The sequence below is a fragment of the Oncorhynchus mykiss genome, chromosome 6 (genome assembly GCF_057628025.1).
Source record: "Oncorhynchus mykiss isolate SJ-2025 chromosome 6, ASM5762802v1, whole genome shotgun sequence".
Taxonomy (NCBI): domain Eukaryota; kingdom Metazoa; phylum Chordata; class Actinopteri; order Salmoniformes; family Salmonidae; genus Oncorhynchus; species Oncorhynchus mykiss.
The window spans coordinates 27,658,939-27,672,150 of NC_143027.1; the positions used below are offsets into that span (position 1 = coordinate 27,658,939).

General features: G+C 38.5%; 1 protein-coding gene across 1 annotated transcript; it reads left to right on the forward strand.

Moving 5' to 3' along the window:
- Positions 1-236: 236 nt before the first annotated feature.
- On the forward strand, positions 237-10,838 carry LOC110525641 (early growth response protein 3). Its single transcript, XM_021605954.3, has 2 exons — positions 237-712; positions 4,042-10,838. Exons 1-2 carry the CDS (start codon positions 559-561, stop codon positions 5,145-5,147), a joined length of 1,260 nt encoding a protein of 419 aa, XP_021461629.1. The 5' UTR covers positions 237-558; the 3' UTR covers positions 5,148-10,838.
- The last annotated feature ends 2,374 nt before the right edge of the window (positions 10,839-13,212 follow it).

The following is a 13,212-nucleotide window of genomic DNA, read 5'->3' on the forward strand; positions in this document are numbered from 1 at the left end:
TATAAACGAGTTCCTAATAGGCCTACTAGTTGGAGGTGTTTCAAGTGTTTTTTCCTAGTCATATATGGTAAATACCACATTCCCCCTAGATTATGAATGCAGCATAATGTTCCACTATGAGGTGCTTCCATTGGTGACGTGTTGTGTGCGGTCTGGCTTTGTGTATCCATAAATGGTCATCTACGTCACATAAATGTTCCGTCCCCCTATTTAATACCAGCAAGCGCTGGAGTTCCCTATCCGAGCTATACAGAGCAGCGCTACTCTTGTGAAACCACCACCACCGTTTCATTGATTCACAGACTTTAAACACACAACATGCAAACAAGAAGGTAATGACAGGTCTCATTGTAACTATATTAATAACAATTGCCTGTGACAGTTAAGCTCTGCTATATCTCAAAGGAGAGATATCAACGCTGTCTCTGAAGGGAACTTGGATACAACATCTATGATCTTTTTTTCTCCACTCTCTAACACTTATAGATCATCATCTACTGTGTATTTTTCTATTCGGATACCTGCACGTTGCCATTTATGTCAGACTAAATAACTGCTATGACAGGGAAACTGGCGGACAAGCTCCCTCTTACCATGAGCAGTTTAATAAACACGATTCCTGACAGTCTTTACCCAGAAGAGGACATTCCGACGTCTATGAACATTTTCACCAATACGGATTCTATAAACCACTACTCGCAAATGAATACAGGTAAGCATAGTTTACTTTATTTGGGATGTGATTGGTTTATGTTCTATCCAGGCTCTGTTGTAACTACAGCGCGTCTCAGCTGTGGAGATCATGCAGGCACCGCAACAGTTGTCTTGGAGCGCGCGCAACGACCATCATCCAGGCACCTGTTTGCGCTTCGGGCTGTTACGCACATGATCGATCTCGATTGAATACTTTGTTTTTTAAAGCATTTTTCACAATGGTTGGCTACTATTATTTCGATTACATGTAAAACAAGTGCTGTAACTGTTAACCATATTATAAGAGGCAAGCTTTTATGCCAGAAATATGCGTAACAATGTCCAAGCCTATGAGTTTCCCTGGCTACTGTCACACTTTCACGACCTTAAATTTGCATGTAAGGTCAAACAGTAATGTAAATAGGCCTAACATTAATTTATCTGCCCTGGTGAAAGCTTACCCAAAATGATTGGCATGTCTTTAAAGTGAAAGTAAAACGCACAAATTGTCGAAAATTCATAGATTAAAATGTAATCACCAAAACAAAAACATAAATTAATGTGGATAGGCCAACATATTTTTTGTTTACTTAAATTGTACCATGATAAAGCCAGAGTTGTGTTGATAGTCCATAAATAAATGTGCCACTGTAACCAAAACAACATTGCACACATTGCCTGTGCATAAGACATTCATTCTTTCTAGCAACATTACATTAATTAATTCAGCACTGTTTGTTTATTTATTGACAATTTAGAGATTATTTTTGGATTGGACTATGAGTGGCATGGCCATTCACTTTAAAGTGGGAGTTTGACCAACGTTTCAAACTTGCCCATGCCTATAGCCTAACGAGTAGACTGTAGGCTTTACGATTAGGCTACATATAGCTAGCTACAAATCTATGAAGATAATTTATTTGTTTGCTCTCACTTGAATGCAAGTCTCCAGATGACAGCAACTTTCATTTTTAGAGATGTGTGTCATACAATTATAATGTATTCTGTTTAAATTGAATGCAAGGGTTTGTCAATTTCAAAATGAAGTTTAGAAGAATCACTTTTATATAATCATTGAAACGATCCTTGATAGCAATAGCTGTACATACATGTTTTCAGATCAATATGCTCCCGACACACCAACAGATTTTATTCAAATGTACAGCCGACAGTATGCTATATACAGCTGTAGCACATTTCAATTGGCCCTCTTGGACATCAATTAGGTGAGGAATGACAATTGTATAGTAGCCTACTGAAATTAATATGTTTCGCATTAAATAATTGTTGTTTGAGTTGTTAGCGGCAAGATAAAGATAAAGGCCTATACAATCTTTAATAATTAAATATTGTACAGTAAAGTAGTCTAATTATTTCACTATACAGAAGTATAAAGCCAGCTGAAGTGTCATTACTCTTTAGAGGTTCATCAATGTATGGTTAAAATTGTCCTAATATGATCTATATTGATAATCGAATATCTATGGACATGTGTTATTTGTCAATATGTTAAGGCCTATTAATTTGCAAAGTAAATGTAGATTAATAATTAGAAATTGTAAACAACCTTTCAAATGTCTGAAAACACAGCACCTAAACACACTTCTAATTATAATATGGATATAGCTATACTCTATCATTACACATCCCCGTGATTTAGTACAGTAGTGTTTGCCAATCCCTTAAAATTATATTTGCTCTGATATAAGTATCACCTCTCGATACTCCAGAGATAACAGCATGCTTTTTATAACTAATCAATACATTTCTGACAAAGGTCATGAAAGAGATGGAAACCCTTTACATGTCTCACAATTAGGTTAGCCAGGTGTTTACCAGGTGTTTACCAGGTAGTCATCAATAAATTATAATGTGACATGTTCATTACATATAATATCTGACTACATATTCTCATTTAAATCACATATGTTTCTGATAACTATTGACTATGATGAGGAACACTTTGAAGTACCTATTTGATACCTCTAGAGTCAGGTGTTAGGTCCCGCGTGCAAGTGGTGTTCTCTCACAATATTCACCACCAAAGCAATAACACCAGCTCACTTGAGAGCAATATCTGTGACACTGCTTAAATGTTCAAGTCAAAATATTGAGGAAGATTACAGCAAGATACAATGGCTGCCTTGTTTTCATATAGGCTAATGTCTAAAACACACACACCTAAGCATTTGCTATTTTTAGGCTTGTTTTCTTCAACTTCACCTCCAGAATAATTAAAACATATGCCAAAAGTTGTTTTAATTTACATCATGTGTTCAATAGATGTGTGAAACATATGTAGTTTTGGTTTTGTTTGTTTCATCATGCTTTGCCCTTAGCCAAATTCTGGTAAACAGACAGTAATTACTGGGACTGAATATATAAGCACCCCTGTGTATAATTTATTGCAACTTGAATGATAGGCTGATATAGGCTGTCTGATGATGTATGAATTCTTTCAAAATGTCTGCACAAAACCTGTTTAAATCTCTGCACGCAACTGTGCCATCTCAGAACTGCATTCATTTGGATATTTTCATTGCAGGCGTCTGATATGACATGTAATAATTGTAATGCTGCCACATATACCTAAGATAGTGTGTTTTTTACTAGTACTGTAGTAGCCTGACAAAAGTGAAAGAAACAAGAAAGTTACTGTGAACATAACATTTAGCTAGAAGACCAAATGTGCATTTCTATGGTCGAATGTGCGTACATTGTAGCTGACCAAGTGATCCGAGTAGGAAGTACCCTTTACAGTTCGATTTGCTCATTTTGTGTAGATTTCATGTTCTGCTAAAACCCATGCAGCTACAGTACAGTGGACATACATGTATCTGTGAGAGTGCTGGCAGTGGTGTCTGGCTTACGCCCTGTTGAGGGGGAATCAGATCTTACCATTCACTGTGGCTGTCCTCCTGTGGGACATACAATGACTGGATCAAAGGGGGGTGTTTAGGTCTTGATTTATGAGAGCTTGTGGGATCTGAGAGAACGAACATTGTCTCAGATGCACAAGTCAGTGGATAAACTTGCAGGTCTGACACCACCGCTCACTTTTTCCTAATGAACTGGATTGGACTGCTTTGTTTTAAGATTTCTTCTTGGCAGACTATTTGCAGAGATATGCAGAGAAGCTGAATTTCAGACTAATCGAGGACTCTGACTGAAATATCAAGCAGGTTCATATTTATCATAGTCTAGTAGCTTCTAGACTCAAACTTTTCTGTACTAGTAGTACTGCGCACTTTCACGTATGTTTTTTTTCTAACAGGTTTCTAACATGTTATAACAACTGGGTGAACTACTCATTGACACTCTACTTCAATTTGTTTCCCTTTCATCCAGATAATATCATGGATCTGGGGATGGGAAGTGATAAAGGAAATGCAGAGATCCAGTACGGCTCTAGCTTCCAGTCCAGCCGCAGCGGGCAGCCGGTCACCTATTTGGGGAAGTTTGCCTTCGATACTCCTCCGTCGGGTGGAATGGGGGGCTCTGGCTGGTGTTCAGACAACAATATCATTAGTTTAGTAAGTGCTGGGATCTTGGGCGTCTCCCCGTCGCCTGGCACTATCACCACACAGACATCGTCCTCTGGAGCCAGCATGGGCGGCCAGTCCTCAGATATGGAGCAGGTCTATGGTCCGCCACTGCCAGCTTATTCCACCTGCAGCGAGCTGTACCAGGATCAGGTCTCCTTCCACCACAGTCCTGCTACCAGCACTACCCTCGGCTACCCCAGCAATGACTACCACACCACCTCCAAGCCCTCCATGGACGGGAGCCTTTTCTCCATGATCCCAGACTATAACCTCTTCCATCATCAGGGTGAGGTTGGCATGATGGAGCACAAGCCTTTCCAGTCCATGGACCCCATTCGTGTTAACCCCCCACCCATCACACCACTAGAGACCATTCGCGCATTCAAAGACAAGCAGATTCATCCAGGCTTCATGGGCGGGCAGCAGCATGCTCCTCAGCACCACCAGCCACCACAGACACTAACACTCAAACCAATCCGACCACGGAAGTACCCAAACCGGCCCAGCAAAACCCCTGTGCATGAGCGGCCACATGCCTGCCCAGCAGAAAACTGTGACAGACGCTTCTCCCGTTCAGATGAACTGACACGCCACCTCCGCATCCACACGGGTCACAAACCCTTCCAGTGCCGCATATGTATGCGCTCCTTCAGCCGAAGCGACCACCTGACTACCCACATCCGCACGCACACGGGCGAGAAGCCTTTCTCCTGTGAATTCTGTGGACGCAAGTTTGCCCGGAGTGATGAGCGCAAGAGACATGCCAAAGTTCACCTCAAGCAGAAGGACAAGAAGCCGGCCGACAAGGGGAGTGGAGCGGCTGGCAGCCACAGCTCACCCCCCAATTCCTGTGGTGGCAGTGGGGGGCCTAGCAGTGGCAACATCATGACTGTCACTACCTGTGCTTAGGATGGACCATCACCATGCCCTAACATAAGACTGGGGAGGGAGGGATCCTATCCACAATGAGACAAATAGGTGACTCTTTCTCTCTCTTTTTCTCTTACACTCCATCTCTTTTAATTTTTATTTCCATGTAATATTTCCCTCCTCTATTTGGAGATGTTATCTTGTAAGAGTATGGGAAGAAGAGGACATAGACGGGAGAGACAGCAACTGTGTGAATGTTTGCAAGCAGAGGGGCATCATGGCACCGGCTGTCCAAGAGGACATGGCATATCTTTGATAATGAAATTCAAGTTTCTGAAGTCATACTTTATCATGTATTGTGTTTTCTGAGAAATTCACCAAAAATCTTGGATGTGATGGGATTCAAAAAAATTCTGATTTGGGTTTAGATTGAATTACAACTGGGCGTAGAATAAGGTGAGCTATGTTTGAGATGTATGCATTTATTTCATCTGGTTGTTTAAAAGTGCAATTGGTTGTATTTGTGTACTGTTGTTGATACCTTATTTGCTGCACTTTCCATTGCCTTGTCTTTTTGTTGTAAAATACTTTTTTACACATATTTTTTATTATTATTATTGTTTCTCAAAATAATGTGCCAAACGTTTTGGGATAACACTGCTAAGTTTGTTTTCTTAATTGTGCCTGGGATTAACCAAACATTACAAATACATAAACTATGTTTCCGACATTGATTTAAGGCAGATTGTTAACTTTAGCCCCAAAATACTGAAACGTGTTATTTTATTATAATTTGAGCAATTATAAGTATCACAGTTACAACTCAGTTGGTCAAAATTATTTTGCTATAAACTCAAAAACATCAGCATAAAAAAAAAACACATGAATATTGGTTTTGTCCATCCAAACCCAATCCTGTGTTCAATGGACCAGTCTTTGGTGGTAATCTATTGTCGTCTGATGCACACTAAATAAAATGGATTGCAAAATTAATGTTAAATCTTCATGTACTGATGAAGAATGTAACATATTCACTACAAATTACACAAATCCATGACATAAAGCTTATCAAGATACCCAAGATAAAACAAAAATCTATATTTTAAGTTTAGTGCTTATGTTGCTTTAAAAATATATATATTACCGTCTATCTTCATTTATATGTGTATTTAAAGACACACTCGACCAAACTTGAAGTGAAATGCTAAGAGCGCAGAGAATAAGACTGAAACATTGAAATACCTGCATCTATACTACAAGTCAACATTTCTGAATAACAGCAGAGATGAAGAGGGCCTTTTATCTGTGCATTCACTGAGAGACCTGCCAGTTATATTCATGTAATTAGAGATATTGTAAAATAAAATGTTTTGCATATTGTTACAATGAGCAACATCTTTAAGAAGTACTATAGAATCTACATGGTATTGCCATGCTTACACCTACTATTTTGAGAGATCCTGAATTTAAAATGGTTATTTTTTTTGTATAGTGAGAGATATATACAGGTACTTCAACTTTTATACTCAGACTGTCAAAGGCACCATATACTTCAGTATTAAATTGTGCATTTGTATGCATGTGTATGTAGAAGTACAATATATAAAAACAAATGTATACATACACACATTTCTTATTGACTGAATGCTTGTGCAGAAGGGGTCTTAAAATGCTTCTTGTAAAGTAATGATAATGCAGAAAGTTTTGTGAACACAAGTCATTGCAAAAGACTTGAGCATTGACAGTGCCAAATGGGGTTCATTATCTTCCATTTCAAAACGATCTAATATTATTTGTACCTACTATAGGGTTCTTAGCAGAAACTGGTTTGAGGAAACACTAAATGTGTTCTTAAACTAAAAAACAAAAATCTGAACAAAAATCTTTGTATTTCAATTGCAAACAAGCCTGTAATGTATGGATTCCAAAGTTCAGACAAATATATTGAAAAAAACAAGCCTAGTACACAGTATGCAACATTTTTCACTATCCACATGGATTTTTAGATCAGTAAGGCAATATCAGTATGCAATATACAGTTACAAGTGGCAAGTCTGGCATTGACTGAAGGCTACGCTACTTGAATTACTTTAGATTCAGATAAATACATTTCTTACAATAATCTTGGGTCACACTGATTAAAAAAATGCACTCGTGTGTCAAATATATAAAATCATTAAACAAGTAGTCAACTAAGTCAAATCATATAATCTTATAATTTCATTAATGATAACAATGTATAGGTAATAATGTACTACAATTCATTTGAGGGATGTAAATCCAAACTGTTTGGGAATTTATCCACTACATTTGATTGTTGTCTTCACTGTGCTCAATGCTCTAGTCAGCTTTGGTCTTGGAGTTTCTCTGATGTCCCCTGAAAGGGCAGTTATTTTACCCCTCCTCTCCCATCTGGCCCTGTGTGCGATAATTAATGCACCACAGTCGAATGTTTTCTCTGTGTGTTTGATATGGATTACTTATTGTCATAGCAGCTGTGCCTGATAGCAAAAACTTTCACAAATCTTGATTGAAAATTTCAACAAAGGTCAAAAACAAGGATTTATAAATGCGTTGCTCACTAAATTACAGCATTCTCCAATGTGCTTCCAAGGCCACATTCCCTCTTTCCTGTGCAAACTGGTTTTCATTGCTAGGCTTCCTGGCAAGTGTCCACTTATTTTCCAATTAATTTGGCCCCAGAGTGTCTTTCTCCAGTTCATCTACTGTAAATGGGTAAATGAACAGACCCCTTGCATTGTCTGACAGACTTGGTGAGTTCACACATACAGTATCATCTCACTTATTATTTAAATCAATTGCTTTCTGAAGTGCATTTTAGGACAGGTGTATTCCTGGTGCCAATTATTAATATTTCCGGGACTTTGCTTGAGCTAGTTTGATGAATGGCAGGATTTTAAAAAGGATAGTTCACTGATCATGATTAGTTAGCAAGTGAATAGTAGTAAGTGAAAAAATAAACGATATAAAAGGGGAATGTAGATGATTACAGTCCATCTATAATGATACTCAAATAACACTGGTCTGTATTGATTCAAAACATGTATCATTTGAAGTGGGATTTGCCTTAAGCTAAGTGAAGTGTAGAAAACTGTATGTATGGCTTGGAATATTCAGTTATGGCCTTTAATGTTAAAAGTGTGTGCATAAGCAAGTGTATCCATCTTAACTTCTCTGGTTAATTGAAGAGATGAAATTCTCAACAGCTGAGATGGGATTGGCTCACAGGTGGAAAAGGCAAATACAATCTATACTGAACAAATATATAAATGCAATATGCAACAATTTTACTGAGTTAAAGTTCATATAAGAAAATCAGCCAATTGAAATAAATTCATTAGGCCCGAATCTGTGGATTTTACATGACTGGGCAGGGGTGCAGCCAAGGGTGGGCCTAGGAGGACATAGGCTCACTCACTTAGGAGCCAGGCCCAGCCAATCAGAATGAGTTTTCCCCCACAAAAGGGCTTTATTACAGAAAGAAATACTCCTCTGTTTCATCAGCTGTCCGGGTGGCTGGTTTCAGATGATCCCGCAAGTGAAGAAGCTGGATGTGGCGGTCCTGGGATAGCGTGGTACATGTGGTCTGCGGTTGCGAGGCTGGTTGGACATACTGATAAATTCTCTAAAATGACGTTGGATGCGGCTTATGGTAGAGAAATGAACAGGCAATGCCCTGGCAACAGCTCTAATGGACATTTCTGCAGTCAGCATGCCAATTGCATGCTCCCTCAAAACTTGAGAAATCTGCGGTATTGTGTTGTGTGACAAAACTGCACATTTTAGAGTGGCCTTTTATTGCCCCCAGCACAAGGTACACCTGTGTAATGATCATGCTGTTCAATCAGTTTTTTGATATACCACACCTGTCAGGTGGATGGGTTATCTTGGCAAAGGAGAAATGCTCAGTAATAGGGATGTAAACAAATTTGTGCACAAAATTGGAAAAAAATTATATTTTTGTGCTTATGGAACATTTCTGGGATCTTTTATTTCAGCTCATGAAACCAACATTTTACATGTTGCGTTTCTATCTTTATTCAGTGGAACAAGAAATGTCTAAGGATTTGGTGTAGACATTATTTGCTGATTTGGGATATTGTTTCATCCTCTTCTGGTTTAGAATGATGACTTCGTTTTTAAGGGCACATCGATAATGAGCTAAATATCCTCAGACTTATTCTGTACCTTTTCATTCAGCCAACATAGTTCAGCAACAAAGCCTTGTAGTAAGAGTAGAATAACAAAGACAAAGACAGTTTTCAGAGATCATATGGCAGCCCTGTGCATTTGATGCTTGTATGTGGGGATTAAAATGTTAAGTTTATGGTGAATGAGGTTTGGTTTTAAAGAATACTGTGTTTATCTAGCTCTCGGTGAGAAGAGTTGAAGTTTTGCTCAGAAGAGAGGAGAATACGCCAGCATTATGTCCATCTGTCACCCAAAGACGTAATTACAAGGGGATGTTGTCATCTGTCATATTTCTGACTAATGCAAAGTTCAGTGTAAAAGCATGGTCTATATTACATTTAACAATTGTACATTTTATTTCACATTACTGTTAAATATAAAATCACTGTAACAAGGTCTGAAATCAAAAACTGTCCTCATGAATCATGATTCAATAGTGCTTTCTTTGTCCCATTTGATCTGAACACAGTACTATCAAGACTGTTTTCCTTTTTGTATTTGTCTTGAACTGGAATGATTTTAGAGGATACATTAAGTGTGTAAGAGATTTAAATAAGAGATCTCCCTTCATATCTTCTCCTCCTCATCCTGATAGTTCTCTGCTCAGTCCTGGACTCGAGCCAACCTTAACAGCCATGTTTGGGCCAAATTGGGATGCAAGGTTGGGTGATTAGGAACAATATGCGATGAGAACTCCACAAAAGTAACAAAATGTAAATGTGACCTCAGTCAGCTTACAGCTCAAGGCGTCCCTGTGCTGATGTCTGTGTTTACTCATTAATTTACTCCCTGTAAAGCTGCCTTTGTGCAAGGTCATAAAAGACTGAAAGTAAACATTCCACACAAAACCTACATGACCACTTTTGTACCAGGATAAATGACTGGCAGCTCATCTCATAATAATAACCAAAAAAAATCTAAAAATGTAAAATGATGATAGATTTCTATCCTAAATGCTAATTTTTAGGATGGTACCAGACATTTTCAAGGTGGTTCATACTAGAGTAGGTTCATCTTTGGTAGATGGCACTGAAATGTTTTAGGGAAATGTTTCTTTGTTATCTCCTGTGTTTTCTTTTCATTATATCTTCTTGTTTGCATGTGCACGAAAATGTTCCAACCATGTTTAGAGCCACCTTCAGGTTCTAAAGGTGGTGCTAAATTATTTTATTATGCATGAAAATAATGATTACAACAAAAATATTAAACTTAAGTAAAAGGGGACAGACAAACTGCGGAGCTACAAATATGGACATTTTGGAAAACACACTGGGATTTTTTTTTTTAAGAAAACAAGAGGTCTTGTTGAAAATGTTGTGGATTGTCTTACTTCATGTTTTTCTATTACCTTATAATAAGGTCCTAATATAAATTTTGAATATTGTAATGAAATGTATTATCCTTTTGTGGTGGGGAGATGTACTCCCCTCATTGTTAACTTGGCACTTCAGTTTGTTGTAACGCAATTGTTTTTGTTATTTCTCTGTAAAGTACTTGAATAAAGAAAATGAAAATGTGTGTGTGTACCATTTGCACTATTATATATACACCGTTGAAGTCGGAAATTTATATACACCCTAGCCAAATACATTTAAACTCAGTTTATCACAATTCCTGACATTTATTCCAAGTAAAAAATGCCCCGTCTTAGGTCAGTTAGGATCACCACTTTATTTTATGAATGTGAGACGTCAGAATAATAGTAGAGAGAGTGATTTATTTCAGCTTTTATTTCTTTCATCACATTCCCAGTGGGTCAGAAGTTTACATACACTCAATTAGTATTTGGCAGCATTGCCTTTAAATTGTTTAACTTTGGTAAAGCATTTTGGGTAGCCTTCCACAACCTTCCCACAATAAGTTGGGTGAATTTTGGCCTATTCCTCCTGACAGAGCTGGTGTAACTGAGTCAGGTTTGTAGGCCTCCTTGCTTGCACAAGCTTTTTCAGTTCTGCCCACAAATGTATTATGGGATTGAGGTCAGGGCTTTGTGATGGCCACTCCAATAACTTGACTTTGTTGTCCTTAAGCCATTTTGCCACAACTTTGGAAGTATGCTTGGGGTCATTGTCCATTTGGAAGACCCATTTGCTTCAATTTATCCACGTAATTTTCCATCCTTATGATGTCATCAAGTGCATCAGTCCCTTCTGCAGCAAAGCACCCTCACAACATGATGCTGCCACCCCCGTGCTTCACGGTTGGGATGGTGTTCTTCGGCTTGCAAGCCTCCCCCTTTTTCCTCCAAACATAACGATGGTCATTATGGCCAAACAGTTCTATTTCTGTTTCATCAGACCAGAGGATATTTCTCCAAAAAGTATGAACTTTGTCCCCATGTGCAGTTGCAAACCGTAGTCTGGCTTTTTTATGGCGGTTTTGGAGCAGTGGCTTCGTCCTTGCTGAGCGGCCTTTCAGGTTATGTCGATATTGGACTCGTTTTACTGTGGATATAGATACATTTGTGCCTGTTTCCTCCAGCATCTTCACAAGGTCCTTTGCTGCTGTTCTGGGATTGATTTGCACTTTTCACACCAAAGTACGTTCATCTCTAGGAGACATGTGTCTCCTTCCTGAGCGGTTTGACGGCTGCGTGGTCCCATGATGTTTATACTTGCGTACTATTGTTTGTACAGATGAACGTGGTACCTTCAGGCGTTTGGAAATTGCTCCCAAGGATGAACCAGACTTGTGGAGGTTTACAATTGTTTTTCTGAGGTCTTGGGCTGATTTATTTTGATTTTCCCATGATTATAAAGCAAAGAGGCACTGAGTTTGAAGGTAGGCCTTGAAATACATCCACAGGTACACCTCCAATTGACTCAAAATATGTAAATTATCCTAGCAGAAGCTTCTAAAGCCATGACATAATTTTCTGTAATTTTCCAAACTGTTTAAAGGCACAGTCAACTTAGTTAGTGTATGTAAACTTCTGACCAACTGGAATTGTGATAGAGTTAAATAATCTGTGTGTAAACAATTGTTGAAAAATTACTTGTGTCATGCACAAAGTCGATGTCTTAACTGACTTGCCAAAACTATAGTTTGTTAACAAGAAATGCGTGGAGTGGTTGAAAAACGAGTTTTAATGACTACAATCTAAGTGTATGTAAACTTCCGACTTCAACTGTATGTTTATACCATGGCGTTGTTGAATACTTGTTTCTGATTGGCTTAAAGGGCATTCTAGAGAATGCATTATTTCCCTTTATAAACTGGGTGGTTCGAGTCCTTAATGCTGATTGGCTGAAAAACCGTGGTATACAAAGGGTGTGACAAAACATCTATTTTCACTGCTCTAATTATGTTGGTAACCAGTTTATAATAGCAATTACACAACAGGTGGGTCTAATCCTGAATGCTGATTGGTTAAAACCACATTACATGTCTATTCCACAAGTTACCACTGGCTAAATCAATGACTTTAAAATGCCCATTTACTCTGCTCAATCCACTGTCTCATCAGCCCAGCAAGACAATTTATAAACATGAGCTCTACTATAAAAAGCATCTATACATTATCTCATATTTCTTTTAGACTAACATTTAGTTGTCAACAACGGATATTTGTATAAACCTTGCTGTCTGGATCTCCGACATTTGCAGCATTGTTTCAATATTCAAATTCGATCTACAGCTGTCCCATAGTAACAAACATGTCGGGAGTCGGGACAAGACAGACACGCAGCGTTTCTCAGCCAGTCGAAATCATTAAATCAGCTGGCATAATTTTTATGGACATGTCAATCGAAAAAAGGTAAAACGAAACGAAGAGCAGCTAGTTTGTAGTCTTTACAGCTTCAGTTTGAAGTGATTGCGTCAGCTGTGTTGTTGGCTAGCTCCTCTGAACACCAGTGCCCTGACGAGAAACACATTTTCTATGCCAGGCGAA

Bases quoted from the DNA above. Each gene is read 5' to 3' on its own strand.
- LOC110525641 (XM_021605954.3), top strand. From the start codon at position 559: ATGACAGGGAAACTGGCGGACAAGCTCCCTCTTACCATGAGCAGTTTA. The intron at 713-4,041 runs GTAAGCATAGTT...CCTTTCATCCAG, and splicing joins CTACTCGCAAATGAATACAG to ATAATATCATGGATCTGGGG.